The 23,551-nt window shown below is 24.2% G+C and overlaps 1 protein-coding gene across 1 annotated transcript in view; it reads right to left on the reverse strand.

The window, feature by feature from the left end:
- Positions 1-12,141: 12,141 nt before the first annotated feature.
- CDase (neutral ceramidase) overlaps positions 12,142-23,551 on the reverse strand; it is a 77,892-nt gene continuing 66,482 nt past the window's right edge. The window contains exons 7-14 of the mRNA XM_011500115.1: positions 21,740-21,862; positions 20,087-20,281; positions 15,894-16,130; positions 15,356-15,451; positions 15,118-15,288; positions 12,830-12,945; positions 12,595-12,763; positions 12,142-12,504 (exon numbers count right to left, since the gene is read on the reverse strand). Of these exons, the coding sequence (XP_011498417.1) occupies positions 12,478-12,504; positions 12,595-12,763; positions 12,830-12,945; positions 15,118-15,288; positions 15,356-15,451; positions 15,894-16,130; positions 20,087-20,281; positions 21,740-21,862 (1,134 nt within the window). The 3' untranslated portion in view covers positions 12,142-12,477. The remainder of the gene's footprint in view (positions 12,505-12,594; positions 12,764-12,829; positions 12,946-15,117; positions 15,289-15,355; positions 15,452-15,893; positions 16,131-20,086; positions 20,282-21,739; positions 21,863-23,551) is intronic.

The raw sequence follows: 23,551 nt of genomic DNA on the forward strand, positions 1-23,551 counted from the left end.
ACGGTGGGTTGCGGGTCAGAGGGGGGTGGGAAGGCGAGAAGAGGAAAAATAAGGCGCCGACCAATGAAAGATGCATGTATATATTTGGAACTGTAATGGTGGATTTTAAATAAGTAGTCCTTCCAGAATACTTTACCCTCACCCCGTAAAGATACGTATCACTTGGCGTTTTGCTGTACATGAATTCCCTGTAGCTCTTTCTCTTAGGTCTTTCTTCCCTTGTTACTTATAGACCGCCTTTTTTAATCCACTAAAGCATCTCGGATCTTTTATTGTCGCGTCCTTTCTATCTTAATCATCATAATTTCATATTTTTTCTTTTTTCCTGCTGAAGAAGTAGCGTTTTTTAATATAAAGAACAAAACTATGGACATCGAACAGAACGCACAAGCTTCAATTAAGCTTTCCTTCACGATATGACGTTATGACATTAGGTGCATAGAGCATAATTTTAGTAGTCATATTTTGCGATTTTTATATTTTATGAAGAAGATAGCAAAAATCTATAGGAATATTTTATGTAAACAAGATTATTTCTTTCCACCTTCTTGAAGAATAAATTTTACTTTTATATGAAAAAAATGTTGGGCATTCGTATCAAATTATATAAAATATCTTTTTAAATATAACTGAGATAAAAGAAAAAATTTGATAATAAATAATTGCTTTATCAGCACTCTTTTCTTTTTAATTATCAATAATGAATTATCTATTATTGGTAATATTTCGATTATAATCGAATTACAATGTTAAGATATTTGCATATAAATATTTCACAAATGTGTTTTATAAATTAATTAATAAATAATATCTTTTTCCGTATGTAAAAACAATTATATTATTATTCGTTTTTAATTATGCATCTATTAATATTTGACAATACGTAATATATTATAAAATTACTATACAAATAAAAATAAATAATGATTTTAATAATTTTTTAAATAATTTTCAACGTCAATTATTAGTAGAAATAGTAATGAATATACTATTATATATACTATTGAATATACTATAAACTAATAAACAGAATAAATATAAAATAACAACTGTAAACATTTGCATAATTATGATCCTTAAAAATCTATTATATGTGATTTATCGAATGAAATTTCTTATAGTAATTACTATATTATATACTATAATTTTTACTTAAATACTTATGGAATAATTTAATATTTTTTAAACTATACAGAAATACTTATTTTAAATACTTTTATTTTGTATTACGATACATTATTTTATCTTTGTCGTAAAGTTCTAATGTAGTCAAATATAAGCACCGTTTAGATTTCAAATTTGTTGTTGCCTTCACAATAAATTTATTTCTCAGATCCGTACAAAAAAAGTGCGTTATGATCCGAGTTTTACATTGTACGTATTGTCTTTGACAGAAATCATTAAAAATGATTAAATAAATACCTTTAACCAAAGTTTTTACTCATTTGTTATCATCAGAAGCAATATGAACATATAATAATGTTAACTTGGTGAAAGCGGAAGATAGGTAAAGAAAGTATTAAAGAGTAGAGTAAAAATCTCTTGCTCCTAGGAGCTGATCATTAGAAGCGGATAATTTTGTTGAAGTTGCAAGTAATAAATAAATCAGCAGAATAGAAAGCTAAAAACAGCATGTGGTATAACTTGATCTGGCACGTGCTATTTCCTATCTCTCATTCTCACACACTCACACACACTCACACACACACACACACACACACATTCACACACACACACACACTCTCTCTCTCTCTCTCTCTCTCTCTCAATTTTGATGTATATAATTGTATACAATAATAGACATCTTAATATTCTAATCATTTACTAATATGTTTTATTTCAGATCCTTGCACATAGTTTTTTCGATTCCGTAGTTAGTAAAACCTTATAAATAATAATTAATTTTTTAAATTGATTCACAAAAATTTATTATTCAATAATTCTACGAATTCGATATAAAAAAAAAAAAAAGATTAGATAGAAGTTATAAAAGCGATTTAATAATAAAGTCTAGTTATTGTAAGAATGTATAGGGTATCGTTGGAGATATAATTTAAGAAATTTATTTGTCAAATATATTCCTATCACTATACGTATGAGATATTAAGAGCTAATGTTAGTTTGGTATGTGAAAAGCATTTATTTTTCAAATACAAATGACTATAATTTAAATTGATATATAGTATAGTCAAGATAAAAAATGTATTTAATAGTTGTTTGTCGAACTAGAAAAATGCTGATATAGTAGATTGGTTGGTTAATATTTTTACTTAATTCATTGACTTAAAACTTTGAAATTACCCTAAAAATAGCTTAAATATCGAAATTAAATATCATATTAAATATCTAAACATATACAAAATGAAAAATGTTGATATCGCTCAATATAATTCCATTAAATAATATTAATGTATATAGAAAATATTTATCATGATGTAGTGGAGAAACTGTGATAGAATTAAATCTAATCCGTCTACATTCATATGACATACAATATATAATATATTCAAACTCTATATAATTAAATTGATAAATTCGAGACTTAAATACAAGAATTAAAAAGTGCACGGTAATAAAAAAATTTATATAAATTACAAAAGCTTGCCGAAATATCATTGTTCGCTTAAAAATATTATCAAACATTGAGTAACCAGCAACTAGTTAGCAAAGTATATTATCGTATAAATTATTCTTAATTCGATATTAATTTAAAAATTTGTTTATTATATTTATGTATTTGACAATAATTAGAATTAGGATTGCATCATCATTTAATCTTAGCCTTTTATAAATCTTTCAATTTTTATAAAAACTTTATATACATATTTTGAATAATATTTCTTTAATACTTTATATTATTTTTCATTATTTTTACATTACTCTAAATAATATTCAATTAAAAATAATCAAAAATATAATATAACACAGAGTATGTGTATTTAATGAGATCAATTAGATACATTGAAAAAAATCTAAGTAGAAAAGTATGTAAAATCAAGAAATATAGAACATTAATAAGAGACTAAAATAATTCGAAACTTAAATATTATCATTCAATCATAAAGAAACTGTTTGATACGTCCTTATCATCACTCACGCAGAATCAATTTGGATTACAGAAACAGAATTCAGTCTTCAGATATGATAAACCATATAATAAACCATAGAACTGTACGTTCCTAAGCATAAGCATGATTTCTCGAGTTGGTAAGCTTTACTGGATACATAATATAAGCACGAATCTATTTTTTTTTAAATATTTGAATATAATATTTTGAAGATAATAAATAGCGTTGATTGATAATTTCATTATCAAATTTACCGAAATAAATTGAATAAATTACAAAACTCATTACAACACCATAAGGAATAAATATAAAACATTCATAATGATACAGAAATTAATATTAATCAATTATGAATGTGTATACAACTATATATCGACTGATCAAGAATAAAGAAAATTAAATGTCAATGGAAAGTCAACAATTAAAAACAAATTATAAATCATAGAGAGAATTACAAAAAATTATCCCAAAGGATTCCAAATTGTAATATAATTATTAAAGAAATATTAAAATAAGCAGTAGATTCTATAAACATTTTTAATACTTTTAATTCAGATCTTTAAAAAAATAATTATATAGAAATAGGAATTGAAGAGGATAAATATTAAAAAACCTTTTCGAAAATAAAAAAAAAAATTTAAATAATGTTCATTCGTATGATAAAAAAAGTTATCTCCATTTATATAAATAACTAAATATGTATAAACTGTTCCTTTTATAATTTGTTAAAGTAGTTATTTACGTTAATATATATATATATATATATATATATATATATATATATATTACTTAAATAAATATTAATGTATAATTAAATAAATACATAATATAAATATGTTATTAATAATTTAATGATAAGGCAATAAAATTATATGGTGATTTTTATAAAAGTTTGTTTCATTCAAAGTCATTATATATTTAACATTATTTTACATAATTTTATTAACTCAAAAAATGCTAGTGGGTCAATCAATTGGTTATTATATTTATTATTAATTTTTTTTTAATATAAATACATAAAAAATTGTAATGAATCCATTAAAAATATATAATTAATGCTGGATGGGATAGGAAAAATATATTTACTTTTTATAAATATACCAGATTGTGAGTTCAAGGTCGCATATGTCTTCAATCACACAATCATTTAATGCAAAGAATTAATTATTCTATATTGGTTGTATTAGTTCATAAAGAAAATGTATATATATATATATATATATATATATATATAATTATTTAGTAAATAATTTTATTTAATACGTTATTTATTTTTTTTTAAGAAATAAATAATTACTTAATACAAAGCTTTTTCTACAAATAATGTTACATTTTTCAAAAGAATATTAATTCAAGATATGCATATATTAGTTTAAGAAATAATTTCAAATTTAATTGAATATGTTAATTAGTTTTATTATTTGCTTCATTTAATTACTAAGCAAACTTTTAAGGAGAATAAAACGTATTTACATTTATTGTATTAATATTTGCTGAAGATAGGATGATTTTATATTACAGACGTAAAAATATAGGCTAAATTGATGTAATTTATTAACAAATTAATAAAAATTAAATATATTTATTTAACAGAATGAAAATAATGTAACTATTATCATAAAATATAAAGATTCTAAATTATATTGAACGGTATTTTTTAGAATTATAAATGAAATATTTTTGAAGTGGTAATTCTATGTAGATATTTATATAAATTTTAATATTGTTACCATTGTACCTGAAGGATATTTTATTTTAATATTTAACATTAGCTCCGTCAAAATTTGTTCGTCATCGATATTAATAGACATAAGAAGACTTATTGGCCTTAATTCTTTTTCTTAAATCTTTTTAGTCGGTTTAAGCGCTTATGAGGAATAAGATAAGGACGATACAGTTAGAATCGAATTCAAGTGGAAAAAATTAAAGCGGAAAAAGTAGAAACAATAAAAGAAACGACACATGAAAGAATACTAAAAGTCATATGAAGGAGGAAGATGCAAAAAAAAACATGAACAAAATCGAGGTCGGCTGAAACAAACGGAAGAGGGTAGAACAAGGACATGGAGCCAAATAATAAGAGAGAGAGAGAGAGAGAGAGAGAGAGAGAGAGAAACAGAGATCCACGTGTCCTTATACAATATTTGGATGCAGTGGCATCACACTGACTGTGGATACAAGATCGGATTTCTTAAAATCAGTACGTTCCATTTCATATTTTCTGTACATTAAAATTACTACTTGTTAACGGTTGAATTTTTCTTGGGTACGCGTTTCTTTCCTTCATGTTTTAATTTATTACATCACTATTGCAGCTTTTTTAGATAAATCAAGAAAGTTACTGAATTAATGAAATATTTGGAATGATGGTTCGACCTCTGTTAGATTATTAAGTAAAGCTAATCAGTTATATTTATCCAAAAATTATAATAAATAATTACTATTTAAAATAAATCATCTTGACTGATTAAGACATATGGTATTCTTAAAGCCTCGTTTAAAGGAAAAAGATTTCATTTTTCTCAATTTTCTTTGTATTCTCATTTTTTTTCTCTTCTTTATGTAAGTGAAGCAATAGCTGTTAAAAAGTTAGCGATTAGACTGTTATTTTTAAGTTGAATACATTCAACTTGAAAGACGCTGTAAGTAATGGTTCGGATAGTTGAAAGCTTTACACACACCAAAGGGAAAAAAGATATGATTAAGCTTACTATCGCCAGTGTTTCATGAATTGCGATATCGATTATTTTAATGTTATTATCTGCTGAGAAATGAAGAAATGCTAAGAAATACAATAATACTGTAAGCAATTAGAAAGAATGATATTTTGGTGACGCAGACTTTTAGAATTTCGATATTCTAATATTATTATTATGATATTAGATATATGATATTGTAAAAATGTCGTAAAGCAAATAAATTGATAAAATATTAAATATGTTCCCAAACTTTTACGTGGAACTTTCTTCAAAATTTGTGAAAGAAAATAAATTAACAACTTTACTTAATATTGAAATTTCTTTTGAAAACAAAGGAGTTGTGACAATTACATCGATATAATGAAATATATTTAATAAAAAATTATTGATTATCTTGTCAAACAAAATACAAATAAAATAAAACAAGGCATTTTATAATTTTTAGTATTCTTTATATAAATTGCTAAAAGTATATTATTGATGTGGCAAAATACACTTACAATGTGCTTTCCATTTTAAAGAACAGTAATATAATTAGTAAAACTTTGAAAATATCAATATTTGAATTATCAAATTATCCAGTGTTTGATTCAAACAGACTTTAAGTCAAACTTTACTGACTTTTAAGCTGCGATATCAAAGACTAAATAATATCGTCTTGAAATGTTTTAGATATTTGCAATAATTGCATATAATCATGTTTGTAAACAAATTAGGCCGTACAAAATTACATTTACATAATCAAGCGTATTAAAATTATTTTTAAATATTATATAATCACATTTATAATAAAAATAGAAACATATTTTTTAATCAATTACACAGTGCACATATTTTGGTTTATAAGCGGTTATAGTAAACATATGTAATTTCATTGTATAAAAAATTCTATTGTAGACGGATATTTTTCCTTAACTAGGTCAAATGCATCAAAATACTGGATTAGATGTTGTTTTTCTTATTTTTCGTTTAACAATAATAAATAATTGTATCCTTATTAAATTTAAAGCTGCAACTGCTTTATTTTTATATATAAATTATATTTATAGTTTTTATGTAATAATCGCTGGAAGAGTAATACAGTAATATATAAAAATATATAATAAAATACGTAGTAGCCATGAAATAATTGTAAAATAAGAAAGAAATTCAAATATAAAATAATGTGTAGCAAATATTGTGTCATAATAGGAATTTAATCCTTAAATTTCATATAAATAATTGGAAAGAAAGTTCTTGTTTTTTTTCGACTAATTATCTCAACAATATCTGTCGTAACTTTTCCACGTTGATTTTTTCTATATACTCGCAATTTATTGTTGATATCATATTTCATCGAATACACAATTATTATTAACAATATTAAAATTGTTGTTGTTATTTTTATGGTTATTATCATTTATAGTCCAAAATTCTTCTTGCAATAGTGGATGAAGAAAGAATCGTTGGTTATAATAAGCAGGGCAGGGAAACAGAATACCTCGTCCAAATGGAATCGACCGTAGCAGGGGTAGGGGAAGCCATTTCCAAACATAAAGCAAAAATGGATAGTTTCTTGATGGAGTAACTTACGCTAAGGATCCCTTCTGGCATTGACTTTTAGGGGGTGAGCAAGTAGTTACCTATTATCTCGGCTAGAGTACTGTGGGCCAAATTACAGCAAAAAGTTCGATTCATTATTTGTGCAGTGATATGGTCAATACTCGGATGGATGTTACTGAACCGTCTGCAGCATTGGAATAGAGTCAGCGTGATTTTCAGAAGTGATTTTCGGAAAAACATGTACCGCCTGATCAAGTAAAACTTGTGAGATGGGTAATGATGTGTATTTAATCTATTAAATTGACAAAGAGGCTTCGCCGAAACTAAGGCATCAAACGCTTTATATACTGGCAGTCGATGGTATTGCGAAGTTGAAGCGGATAATACTTTATCCTCCGAATAATTAATTCGAAAGATTAGATGAATCTAGTGAGAGGAATATCGAGGTGTAATAATACGATATAATACGATATAATTATGCGTAAAGTTGAAATATTTGATAATAGTTTTTCCATTCGGATAAGTACTCTCGAGGAAAACAATTTATGAAATGACATTTTGTATAAGAAATTATTCTTATAATATGAATATATTAAAATTTTATCTTAATACCTTAAATATGAAAGGCACCATTTTAGATGGACAATCACAATTTCATATGTTTTAACACTTTTTATTTATTATAAGAAGCTCATAATTCCATGTTACTTTGCTCGTTTTTATAAAAAGATTTATAATTATTTTGTCGATATTACTAGGACGTATATTTAAAAAAGCGATATTAAAAATTTAATTTAACGGATTTGACAAGATATTTGAAATGTCAAAATATTCTTTTTAACGAAGCATTTAATATTATAAAATATAAAAAAATACTGTTCTTTTCGGAAGTACACCAATCTACGCAAAACTTTTAAAATTATTTAAGTTTGAAAATGTTTTGATTAATGTTGTTTACATTACGTGTATAAAATTTATTTGAATTTGTGATATGGAATTTATAATAGCAGTTATCGTTCCACAAAATTTTAATATTCATTTGTGAATTCATATCATTTTTACTATAACTAGTTAGGAAATGGTATGTATTTGTATAAATAAACTTGTTTGTAAAATTGAAATTAATCATTTGAAAGAATTTTATTAGCATTAATAATTTTGCTCAAATAAAGATCAAATAAATATTACGAGAAAATTATTATGTTCGTATAGTCTGTTGATTATCTGATTTTATTAAATACAAATAAGTGTATTAGAATTTATCATTTTAATGTTCTATAAGATTGGTTACTTTGGTTAGTAAGTTTTATCGCTGTTAAATAAATTATTTAAAAAGTGTGTATGTAACTGACTTTTGAAAACAAGTTTTAAAGTATTATTTAAATTTTAATTGAAATTATATTTATACATTGATACTTAAATCGGGAACTTTTAAGAAAAACGTATCAATGTATTTGAAATATTTCTAAAAATTTAAATTACAATTATAATCTCAAATTTTATTAATTTGGTCAAATAGCCTTTTCTGTCACCGTATAAATAAAAGTAGAAATTCAAATACATTAGTCACACATTTAACTGAATTTCTTGTATAAGTAGCGATCATTAACTCATTGTTTTTGTAAAGCGATTTACAAAAAAATACATTAAGAAAAGTAAATAAATGAGTTACATTAGGAATTTATAATAAAAAAATATAAATATTACCAATGCTATATAATTTTTATAAGCATAATTTAAGAAACTATACTATATTGTATGGACATTTTAAGCATTTTTTAATTATTAATATAGCAATAAATAAATAAATTCATATATAAATAATGCTTATAATATAATGTAATATAATATAATAATATAAGAATTTTGTATGCATGACTAAATTATGCAAATATCATCGTTTAGGATATTGAAAATTTTCCTATTTTAATATACATACATAAATTAAAAACGCGTCATTAAAAACTTAATTATTTAAAATATTTATTAATATTCTATAATTTGAAGATTGAAATAAAATTAATTTATATACTAGTAATTTAAATTTATGTAATTTAAACATTTTTAAAAATTCCAATAAAATATATTTAACTCTTTCATTATAATAACATTATCGATATTAATAATAATATAAATGTATATGTTTATGTTAGTTAGAGTAATTTTTAAGAAATAAAATTATATTAATGTGTATTGTATTATTATATATAATGATAAACTTACTATATATTTTGATTTATTATATTGTATAACAACTGTATTACAGTATACTTAGCTATATTATTATATTATTTTATATAATATTATATTATTATATTACTAAAATTGTATTATTATATTGTATTATTAAATTACAGCTATTACGTACCATATGAATGTATTATTTTTAATCTTTATATGACTTATTATTAAATATTTGAAAGAATTATTTTATTCAATTTGTAAAATCCAAAATCCTCTCGAATGAATTAATATTAGTAATTTTTACCTATTCTTAGTTTTATATTTGATTACTCAATCTCAAAAACTTAATATTCAAGTAGCTATATTGTATACAATACACGGAATTCATTATCACGCTTTAATATCATATATTTTGATTCAGTACTTTCATTTTTATGTGTGTTGATTATATTGTCTTTTAAGTTTTTTATGCAATAATAAAATAAACAAATAAACTGTATGTCTTACATTTGTATTTGATACTATTTTCTCAAATTTCCACCGAGAATTTTAAATCATCAATCAGCATATTATATTGAATCATATAATAAATAATTATTTAAATTTTTGTATTTTACATCATTAAAATAAAACTTTATATTATTAATCTATTTTATGAAAGATACTTTTCGAAATTTTTGCACGGTCGTGTATTAATTTTTGATAATTGATATATGGATATGTTCTAATGTCATTTGGTCACATTAATATATAACTAATTTATTTCAGTAAAATGATGATGATGACGATGATTCATCTTCTTCTTCTACTTGTTCTTCTTATTCTTCTTCTTCTTCTAATTCTTCTACTTCTTCTACTTCTTCTTCTTCTTCTTCTTCTTCTTCTTCTTCTTCTTCTTCTTCTTCTTCTTATTATTATTATTATTATTATTATTATTATTATATTCGTCTAAATTATTATTCTAATATTATATAAATAAATTTAACGATGCATTATATTATCAAATGGAATAAGTAGGTAATTAAAATAAATAAATAATTAAATGCATACTTACATACAAGACTTATATGTATTTTTTTCATATCCATAGCATTTATACATAATACATTTTTATAAAAACTTTATACCTTCTTTATTCACAAATGATTGGAATATCGTCAACTACTATTTTTTTTTTTAGATAATTACATTAATAGATATTTGAAATAATTTAACTATTCGACGATTAAATAAGATTATTTTTTATTTATAGTGTTCTCATTTACTTATTTATTTAAATAATTTTATTTAAGAATACAATATTTTTCCATATTTTAATAAATTATAAAACATACGAAAAATACGTATAAGAATGAAAAAATAGAGAAAATTTATTTTAAAAAGAAAAATAAATCATAAAAATCAATTTCCAGTACGTACATACGCTTAAAGAGTTTTTAACGAAAATGTTTATTTTTAAAACAGATGTTTTTCAAATATAAAATCATAATATTAAAAAGTAATTAAAAATCACTTTCGTATAATGTAACGGATATGAAGTTATTTATTCAAATATTTGTTCAATGTAAGTTGTTATCAAGTTGTTATTTTACATATATTATTTACGATACTGATAGTTCAGAAGGTGTGTGATTACTTTGTAATGATGGGTGAAAATGTTTGAATAAATGATGAGAGGTTAAATATTAAAAATTTGTAACAATAGGAATTGTAATTTATATTGATTTATATTTGTAGTCGAAATACATTGCAAGTTGTTAAGTTATCTTTTAAAACATCATACGATAAATACAAGCTGGATTTATTTTCTTAAACGCTTATTATTTATTATTTATATCATATTTTCGTAAAAATACCCAATAATTTATAATAATTCCAGATTTTTTGATATTCAGTCGATAAAAAAACTTATTAAATACTAAAAAAAAAAAATCATACAAAATAATGCAAAAATTAAACCATATAACTAAATTATAAATATTTAATGTATATAAAGTCTCATAATAATCATTATTATTAACTAAACTAATTGATTAGTATAATTTACAATTAACAATACAAAATAAGTTTATAACATTGAATGGACCATAAAAGGATTAGTTGCATACGTATAATTCTAAACAAATGAATCAATAATTAATTAATATTCATTAGAAAGTCATATAACTATATTTAATATCATAATAAGATAATAAAAGAATAGACGATGAAGTTAAATTTTTCTTTTAAATAGATATCAATAAATTAATAGCAATATGGTAAACTATTTTGATTATTTCTTTTTTCATATATACAACATAAAATAAATCTGAATAAAATAATTTCATTTGTTTCATAATTTACTCGATAATATTATATTGAAATAATATAATAAATGATATATTCATTTGAATGAAAATAAAATTTGGTTTAATATTAATTGAATTAATGTATAAAACGATTATGTAATAATAAGTTTTTTTTTAATTAATTTTTGTACTACATTTAAGATTTAATTTTAATATAATAAAAAAATTTTTGTATTATTTAGATTGGAATTATTTTCAATATTCATATCCATTCATTTTACTTTTACAATATACATAAGAAAAAAAAAGTAAAAAATCTATTACAATAATATAAACATATACATTACATCATTTTGTGCACTGGTAGTAATTACATGATTCGTAGTAAAATTAAATTAATATATTAACTTAATGTTGGGTATCCTAAATTTGACTTATCTTTTTATCAATTTTTATGTTCTTGAATTATTATAAATTGATTGATGATAATTTGTTACAACTTGTTCTATAATATATAAGATGAATCGTATTTAGAAATCTTATTCCTATTTGAATTATTTATTAAATAGTCTAAAAATTCATTGACTTTTATTTTGCAAAATATTTGCGATGGCAAGGATTTAGTTTATAATTTTCATTGCAGCGGTCGAAAATTATTCTTGCTTTGTCATAATAAGTAGCCAGACCTACGTAAAATCAGTAATTCAAATTAGGTGTCTTAACCTAGAACAAAAAATATATTGTCAACATATATGATTAATATTGTATGATATTATAATTTATATCAAATAAATTGTGTTTGAAAATATTTACGTGAAATGTTCCGGTGACACCCTGATAAGGATACACTCCACCAAGAATATAACGATAATATCCGTTGTGTCGAATTCGATATTCACCAGGCAAAACAGTCTCTGGTATTTCCCACTTTATAATTACTTGACTAGAACCTAGGATTATCGAGGTTCTTTCCCAAATAAATCTAAATGTAAAATTGAGAAATAAATTTTATAGTTAAAAGCTAACTTTGACATTTAATTAATCTTACTTGGTTTCCCAATCTGCATCTGTAGCAACAGACGTCCAAGTTTCATCTTCTTCTAATTTTTCGATAGTTAAATATGTACTTCCAGTCATAAAATTATTTCTAGGATGTCCAGAAATCTTTAAAGTATAATATTATATTAATGAAAATGTAGCTATTAATCAATAACTTAATACAGATTATGTAAATTTAAATAATTATTAAACTATTCAAAATTTTCACCTATCCATTTATTATCAATTTTTATCAATAAATCCCAGTGAGATTTGAGAAAGAGAAAGTGTTAGAGCGAGAGAGTGTGAGAGGGACATATTTATCAATAACGTGTATTCATACATGAATATGCGCATGCATTCTATTGGATTTTTGCACCGTATTATTTAGAATTCAGCTAATCCTGATGAAATATTGAATCGGAATGCGTATGAATGTTTAGTGCGATCTCCAATCCCGTTTATAAACAAAATAGGTCACGCACATACACACACGCGCGCGCGCGCGCACACACGCACACACACACACACACACATACACACACGCGCGCGCGCGCGCACACACGCACACGCACACACACGCACACACACACACACACACACACACACACAAAATAAAACACACCATTTAAAAAAGTAAATTTACAAAAGTAGCTTTCGACTTAACATAATCTATCACACGCGGCTCCATATATTCACGTGCATAATTTATCCATAAAACTGCTGTAAAAATATACAAGAAATTGGACTAAATTTTATGTAGTGTAATATGCCCTCGATATTTTACCAAAATAGAAAACAAGAGTATTCGTGCCTTCGTAATTTCATTTGCTTTCGATGTTGCGCAAGTACAAAAGTACAGCAAGTTATTCCACGAGGGCAGTTTTACGTAAAATCTTATACAACTGGCCTCATTGTGCCGTCGCATACTTTGTTCATATATGTGCCGCTCATCACTTACATGCACTTGTGCACCTACGTGTACATGCAATTGACGCTCTCGTCTAAGCATTACCTACTAACCACAAAATTTACTTTTTATATGAGCAACCTTCTCTTATACGTACACTTAAATTAATATGCGAGTGTCTATATTAGGGCTGGAACAGAGCATTAATAATGCGCGAATGTTGGAATAGAACACTTTAGCGTAAAGTGACGATCGCTAAGTTTTACAAAAAAAAAAAAAAAAAAAACTGGTTTTCATTTTATTGTTCTTACTTGAATCGTAAAAACTTATGTATGTAAATTCCAATGAAGAGTTATTAAGTAAAAATTTACACCGATAATTAAGAAACATCCATTAAATAGATTCCGCTTGAAAAATCTGGCAGGCGAAATGGCAAGCGGATTTAATGAAATATGAGAAATGTTTGAAATAATATTTTAAATAGAATTTTTCATGTTATTACGTTTTTTTGTGCAGATTTTTTAATATTCAGTTCATTATTGTAATAAATGGGTTATGATTAATGAAAAAGCAGCACAAAAAAGATTTAATAATTAAATTTATGTATCTTATTTTTAATGCAGATACCCATAAATGCGCTTCAAAAGATCTGAAGTTTCTCTTATATTTTTTGACATATGTATTGAAATTAAAATTGAAATGATAATTTAAAAAGAATTTAGATATCTAATCTATTTAAGGAATTTAATCGTCTATTCAAAAAAGAAACATCAAAAATATGATAAATTATATTATGTCAAGTATGGTATGAAAATTAATTTTTAAAATATTTATTTTTAAATCTTTCTCTAAACAAAATCATTAATTTTTAAATTAATTGGAATTAACAGGCTTCAAATCAATATTAAATTTTTTAGTATTTCATTCGTTATATGATTACAACACTTTTATTTAGCAAATTTGTAATAAAGGATTAAAAAAAATTATGATATCTGTTTTGCTTGATAAATATTACAATATTTTCTAGATGAATTAACTAATTGTGAAAATAAATTTTATTTTACGTTGATTTATTTTAAATGCAGAATTAAACAGAACAAACTTTTAAAACGGATTTAAAAATGAATAATAATATAATACATAAATTTAAAAAAAGTATATTAAATTTAAAAATGAATAAAATAATATAAAAATAATGCATGCTATTGTACTACAGATCATTTGAAATTTAAATTTCAAATAAAAATTAAAACAAATACATGAATTTTTTATTCGCTAAAATTGGGGATTTCTTATCGTAAGTATCTTTTTACGGCTGCGATAAGCTTAAATTGTGGATTTGGGTATAAGAAGGTGTTATTATTAAAAAAAAAAAAAAAAAAACTTACAAATCTGGCGACAACAACGTCACCGGGACGAGCGAATCGCGATGGTTGTTTAACACATTCTCCAAACTCCGTACCCCATTTTGGTGAATCGAATAAGACCGGTGGCACCAGGCTTATCAATTTTTCTTTTGATAGATCCAATGGTGTTGGCCCAGATTCGACGGCTATTTTCTATAAATATTATGTGCTATTGGTAGAAGTTAGTAATAAAGCATTGGAACTATCGATCGAAACTTACAAGCGCTGCGTGTATGGCGAGTTCGGTATACTGCTTTAAGTAAATAGTCAATGTGTGCGGTCCGAAAATCGTTGACGCACCCTCATATCTTTGGATCTGTTGAAAAGTTCAACGGTGTTGAACAAAATAAATGCTAATATAATCGGTGAAAAATATTAAGTGTGTCTTTGTATTGACTTAATATCTAAATGCAGTTGCGGCTATCCTATGGTTTAATATATAAATTGGCACTATCAGCATCAATGTTACATAGTGAATGATATGTCAAGTAAACAATATCTTATAATGACAATTAAATGACAATGAAATATTAAAAATAATATTTTTGCAATATCTTAATCTTGATTTACTTGTATTAAATTCAATGTAACGACAATTGCGTGTGAAAACATTAGGGAAACTATTATTTGATAATTTAATATCTAGAAAAAGTCCTATTTAATATATTTTTAATTAATTTTGTCTTTTATTGTATTGCATTTGTAGAAAAGTTTGATTTTTATTAAATAGAACACATTATGAATGGTAATAAAAATACTTGATATTCCTCGGGGGTGGCAATATAATCGCTGTATGTATTGCAAAGTCCAGCAACAATGACTTGGACATCTTCTATTGATTTATCTGCGTTAGCAATGGCATTTTTCACTGTGTTGCGTAATCTTCTGCCTGACATTGTTGTAAATTCACCAGGTACTCCGGCAATGGCCACATTTCCCACGAGAGCAAAATGGGTTGAGACGATCTTCGGCTGCCACTGATACGGCAATACCATCTATATAATATTTTACATTTTTATTTACTTTCTTATTTCTCCGAAGAAAGCGGAAAATTTCGCTTAACGACGCGCACTTTACGCTTTTCAGCTGACTTGAGAAGTCCTTCACTTACAAATTATGTATTTCACAAATTAAAAAGTCTTTTCATTTTCAAGATAACAATTATTGCAGCAATAATTCTATAAAAATTGATAATAAATAAGACATAAATAAATTATATTTAATTGTTATTTTTGAGAAAATAAAAAGTCCGTATCTTTTATTTAATTAACTTTACCGTATATTTTCTTCGCGTCTACCTATAATTTTTCCTACTATGATGGTATATTAATTTCTTTTCAGTTTAGAGATATTTTTATCCACAAGTACGATTCATATACAAATACTTTATTATTAAGTGTTATATAAAGTATACGCATTAAGTGATAAAATATTAATAAACAGAGAAACTGTATATGTTATCTGTCAAAATATTAATTGCTTACAACTTAGTAGGCCTAAGTTTTTAAATTATCATATTAATTTATCGTATTAACTTAAATTTATTGTTTTCGATAAATAATTAGGCGATGAAAATACTTATAATTTTTAGAGTAATTTATTTACTCGAATAAAGAGAGTAAATGAAAATAAAATAATATCAATCGATTTTCTTGTAATATTACTTAAAAGTTTGTAAAATAGTCTTAAAAAAATAATCGTAACTGAATAAGATACGTAATCGAATGATTATTAGTAATTCATAATTATATTATAAAAATAACAAATATAGTATATTCAATTATTAACAATTATCAAGTTATTACCGATATAACAATTATAACAAAATATGAAAAACTACTTCAATGAAAATATCATCTATTAATATATAATTACAATTTATTTCGCAATTTATTATTTATGGAATAGTGAATTAGTTTCAACTAATAACTAATATTATAGATTATTTTAATGCATTCATTATTCATGTTTTATAGCAAAAATTTCATAACTATTTAAATATTAAATACTTCAATTTTTTTCTCAAATAATAAGCGATTGAATAATTATTATATAAAATTACTAAATGTTTTATATATAACTAATATATATAAAATTGAATTTATGTAAAATTTATAGGTATAAAAAATTTAATCAAAATATTCAATTTATAAGTACAATGTCGTAATTTATACAATTACATAAAGGGAATTCAATATAGGTGACTTTTTATATTGATTATTATTTAAAGAAATACTATTTGTTCATCTAAAATTTCTTAAATAACTGTATAAAAGTGTCTCGTAATAATTTGTCAGCAACAACTAATTGCCAATTTACGTTTACATAATAAATAAAGTTCATTCTATTTCGATAACAAGTCAGAATACTAAGAAGAGTGTATATGTGTTTGATATTTCATAAGAAAAAATATTCTTTCATTCAATCAAATAAAACGTGGAGTGCGAAATATAATGAAGAATTAATTAAAACTGTCTTCCTATAGTAACAATTGACTAGCAGTTTCATATTTCAATACAACATAAAATAACGATAACACAAAATGAACTTCTAATAACATTAAAGACAATTGTCTGTTTGTATCGATAGATTGCATATGTTTTTTTGATTTTTCAATGAAAAAAATAAAAAATTATAACTAAACTGAATGGATATTTAAATTTTATTATTTTAGATTGTATTAAGGAATAATATAGGTCTTAAAATTCACTCAAATAATGTATATATACAAAATTAATATATATATACATATATATATATATATATATATACGACCATTTTTATCGTATTATCCTATACATACAAACATATTTCAAAAATTTATGTCAAAAATTTGTTTTTGAATTCTCTTTCTATTAAAATAAAGACAATAAAATTTCATTTAAAAACTTCATTATACAAACGCATACTTTTTTAAGACAAGAAAAACTTTTATCTTTTCTGTTAAAATTACAAATAAATTGAATAGAATTTTTAGCGATATTAAAACGCATTTAAAAAAGGAGATTAAAAGCTGAAAATAAGTTTCTGACATTTCGACGTAAAACGTTAAATGTTTTAAACGATAATTTAACTTGATTCAAGTATTAATCCATTATATCAGAATCTTATTAGAAGTTTATTTATTTTTTTATCATTTTATTCCGAGATTAAGCGACTCTATATTTTAGTTTTTTTTTTTTTATCGTTGTAAAGGAAGGACGAGCTCAACTCTTTTGGTCGTACTCGTTTGCGAACGCTTGACCTACTATACTCGCAATACATATCATAATGCATGAATTTTACTTAATGATATTTAATTAATGATATTTATTAGGTTTAGCAGTTTTATCAGTGATCAGCAAGATGAAATTAAAATAAAGAATTGCAATATTACAAAATATATCAAATTTTGCTGTTCAAAATACTTTAAGTTGCCAGTTTGTGGTTTCTGATCACGGAATCGAATTTTCATTATTACTCATTTCTAAGATACTAACATTAGAATTAATTAATATTTTCTATGTATACTCGTTCTTTCTTTTTTTAATAACATTATTCATACTATAATTAGCTATACTATAATTATCTATTATTGATAATGAAATTGTAAGTGAAATATTAATTGTGAGTGTAAATATACATATGAGTGTTTTTTTTAATCCATACTGATTAGTATTCTTTTAAAATTTTCTTTACATAATATTAAAGAAATTTGAAATATTACAGATTGTAAAAAATAAATGATCAATTTGATGTTTATTATTTTCTTTTTTTCTTTAAATTTAACCGTGTAAATAATTTCATTGAATATTACATTAAAACCACATGGGAAATGATTCAGTGATTCAATGAGAGCGACTTTAATTTGCATAATTAAACAAACATTGCATCTTTTTTTACGAATTTTTTTCGTTTTATTATTGCAACATTTTTTATTTACAATTAATTAATTATAAATAGTTGACTAAATTTCATTGTTCAAAATAATTTAACAATAAATACATTTTTATACTTTTTTCAAAAATAGTTTTAATAATAACCTTTTTTGTACTATATAAATATTTTTTTAAAATGGATGTTAATATTATTTACAAATACTTACAAAACCTTATTATTCAATAGTTAATTATTTCTTATCCGAGATGTTCAAATATCTGAGTGCACAAGCTGAGATTCACTTAATATCCTAACTCAGGATATAAATTATAATAATCTCTGGTATATTTCACGACTTTACTTACTAGATTTATTAAGAAATTGTTTTGCCATATAATCATTTAACGTACGTTTTTAGATATTGAGACCTTTTAAGATTAAAGTGAAATATTGTTGAATATTTGAATTTTGTAATTTAATTATTTAACGTTTCACTGTATAAAGCCTGAAATATATTTTGAGTATAAATTTACACATATCATTTGTAATGCATAAGAAATGTAAGGTCAACAAATGTAATCGAGGACTTTCATTGTTGTGCAAATTTCCAGAAGAATAAAATGATTTTCATAATCTATGTAATTAATAATACCTAAGAGATTGCAGTTAATAATGTATAGAATTAATTAGTAGATAATTAAAAGTCTTTTGCAACTATAGTATTAAATATATTATTATTATCATTACTTAGGCTATTATATACGGAATAAATTTAATATATATAATTATCAATGTCCATTACGTCTCAAATTCATATAAATAAACATATAATATTTGAATTTGGTGTATTTAAAAAATTAGTCTTTATGAAAATTCTGCTCGTAAATACAGTATAAATTTAAATAAAATTGCTCCTTTCTCGAATTATATTTATTTATTTATTTTTTGTTTTGTTTTTGTTTTTGTTTTTGTTTTTGTTTTTGTTTTTGTTCATATACTAGCAGATTAAGTCGCTTGAGCGAGAATATGCCAATCTACTATCCTGTTACTCCCATTTGGAATCTACTATAGAGTTTGTTGAAGCTGTACTCACTCGACCTGTGGCTAGGAGAATCGGCTTGGCACCGTGACAACGCACATCCTCGTCCAAGGGTTTTGCCAAAAAGTTGCGCACCGCGTTCCAAAAAGGATTAGATGTTGTTGTGCCTTGCTCGAATGCAAAAGAGCCAGGCCCATCAGTCGTACCAGCTGCAAAACTGTATCCCATTGCCGGAAAACAACCTTGCACCTTTAAAATAAATGCGAGTGTGAAGATTTACCGTTTAACGTTGGATTAGCTCGTTCGCTTTCAAATTAATGACGTTTGTCGTGATAAAAGTAATTAAAATCTAAGCTTATATCATGCTTGTTCCATTCTAAATGTGTGTCTTAATTATGATAGAGTTTTGGAAGTATATAATTATAGATAAAATATTGGAATTAAACCTGCACTGATTTATAATTAATTCAATAAATGTGCTTTTAATTTTTCTTGATTATTGTGTTTAATATGAATTGAGAAAATTTATCCAAATATTTTTTATTTTACATAAAATATTACCACTATATTATTATGTATATATGTATATATGTATCTAAGTCATGTGAATATAATATATAAATGAATAATTAAATAAATAAATTTTCCATTAATAATTCACGAAATAGTTGAAATATTTCGTCTTATTCGACAAGAAATTACACAGCACTAATTGTGGCCTAATAATTTCTTCTTACTATCTACATTTAGTTGATTGATTTCATTTTTATCAAATTATGTATACTCTGTTTGGAAATTCATTGCCCAATTGCAACTTAGTTCTGCATTTAATTCTTAAGTCAGCATATAGATAGAATATAAAAATTATCGATTGTCTGATAGAAAAGAATTAGAAGAAAACCTCATGTACTTAAGATGTTGCTTGGTACATCGGACCTCGAAATCGAAATCGGACCAACGATTATACTGAAAATTAAATTAGCGTAAAATGTATTACGAATTACAATTTCCTCTGATTGTGAAAGAAAGTGCGTCATAGCGTTACGAGGATCCGAGGAGAGTCTGTTTAAACGTGGAAATGTAATAAATCGATTTATATTATTTATAAATAAAAAATCAGAAATATTATAAATTGATGATTTGTAAATCTTAAAAATACAAATACTGAGCTTCAAAACACAGCGCCTTTAAATTTTTTAAATCCGTTCACATGCATTGACAGTGCTAGGCACGCGAATCGTCTCACTTCCTTACACTCGTGTCCTAACGATCTCGAAGCTCACTTTTCGTTGTGCACAATCGTAGGGACATTACGTTTGTTTAAAATTTGTAGCTCTCACTCTGTCTTAACGAACGGCCGCCAATTGGCGCATACCTGTACAGATGCGCTTACCACCACGGTATTTTACACTCTAATCTGATGTACAACAATAGTTAGAATGAGCAAGAGCCGACCTTGTCTCGATTGTCGAAAATTTCGTCATATCGTCGGCTCTCGTACACGCTCGGCCAACCCGATACACTTGAATGGATTGAAAGTAAAAAGGGGATAGACACGATAGAAGGAATAAATTGAATAGAGACAAGATAAAGACATATATTGTAAATATTGTGAGAGAAAGAAGGGGAGAGAGGCTCCGGATCTGGTGGATAAAAGAAAAATGGAAATGTACTTGTTTGAAAAATAATGAAGAAATGTATGATTACCTCCTCCATCTTCTTTGTAGTTTCATTATAAAAATTTGCTTTCTGTTTAGGCATTTCGACGAACCGGTGGACAACGCGTACTGGTCCTTTTACCTCCGTAGCTGTTCCACTTATCCAAAGATTCTAAAACAAAAAGTAAATAATCAGCTGCAATAAAATATGTCTCTAATTCTATATAAATTGGCATATTTTTAATGTCATAAAAATTTTCCAAGAAACAAACTACTAGTTTATTCATAATTTCCACCTCTTATTTATCCAATTTTAATTCTTTACACAATTTAAGCATTGAAAATATTTTTTAAAACATTTAGATATTTCACATGATGCATATAACATTTGAATAAATGTTCAAATTTTAGTTTTCATGTAATTTTATAATGGATACTCTACATTTTATTAAACTCATATTGTGAAAGTATTATTTTTTATACGCATAATTACATAATTGGTGATTTAAAAATATTAAAATTTGTTGTTTAAAATTAATGCGAGTACTTTCCAGTATTTTATAAACACGAATTGTTCATGTTTTTAAATGATATTCTTATATATAAATGTTTTTATAAGTTTTTTAGGTATTAAGGTATATATATTTATAATGATTACTTGAATTCTTCAATCATAAAAGAAACTGAAAGGTAAATATTTGTATGTGTGAGAGTGTGTCAATGAACGAACAAACGATGAAAATTTTAGTGCTTATTTCAATAAAATTTGTATATTTTTAATAACGTACACTTTTACATTTAAATAATTATTATTCATAATATTGTAAATAATTTTCCATCATTTATATTTTAGGTATAAATATAATTGATTCATTAATTCTATATAATTATTTCGTTAATTTAAAATATCAAAAGAAATTTTTCTTAAACATGTGACATACATATAAAGAATATTAATTTATATTATATTTATACAATTTATTATTTATGTGGTAAATTAAAATTTACAATTATAAAATTAGTACATGATGCTCGTTACTTATCATTAAATATAACATTTTCTATGGTTTCAAAAATATCTAAATTTACCTTACCAGTTCTTTTAGATTACTTTTTTCCGTGAAATTCTTTCATTACAGAAATGTCAATCTCTTTGACTTATTAACGTCTTTTCTATTTATACGCTTATTTACGCTTCACTGATATATCTATATTTTTTTATTGTAAAGGATCTTTTTAATAAAAAAAGTTATCTTCGCAAACATTCTCTGAACTTTTTGAACCAATTTATATTCATGTTCAAGATACTTTTCTAATTTCTCTCGTTCCAATCTCAATCTATTCTAATGAAACTGTAGAAATCATAGTCGAAGGGGAGATCGTAGTTTATACAATCAGAGCAAAACAACATATTATCATTTCAAAGGTAAAAATAGAATAAATCATGCTTGGTTAATATTTATAACAAATAAATACTTTTTATGCTAAATTAATAATTTATCTAAAGTATAATTAACGAATTCATATTTTCAGCTAAATGAAATTTGAGTATCCTTAATACGTTATTCAAGTACGGATTCGTTAATCTAGAATATTTATTATATTCGATATTCTCCTTCAATATTCCTTTAGCCTAACCATTCTCATGACATTTTAAAACCATATGATTTTTTAATAACGTATTATATTATATTTATATTATATTTTTATATTTAATTACTCGATTTTTAAGATTAGTTCATCAGAATTGTAATTGTACTCTATAAAAAAATTTCACCTAGATTATTTCATTAAAAAAATAATATCCACCCTAAAATTATTCTACACATTGTATTTTAGTGATTCGCTTTTATTATGAATT

Source organism: Ceratosolen solmsi, unplaced genomic scaffold (genome assembly GCF_000503995.2).
Source record: "Ceratosolen solmsi marchali unplaced genomic scaffold, CerSol_1.0 scaffold41, whole genome shotgun sequence".
Lineage (NCBI taxonomy): Eukaryota > Metazoa > Arthropoda > Insecta > Hymenoptera > Agaonidae > Ceratosolen > Ceratosolen solmsi.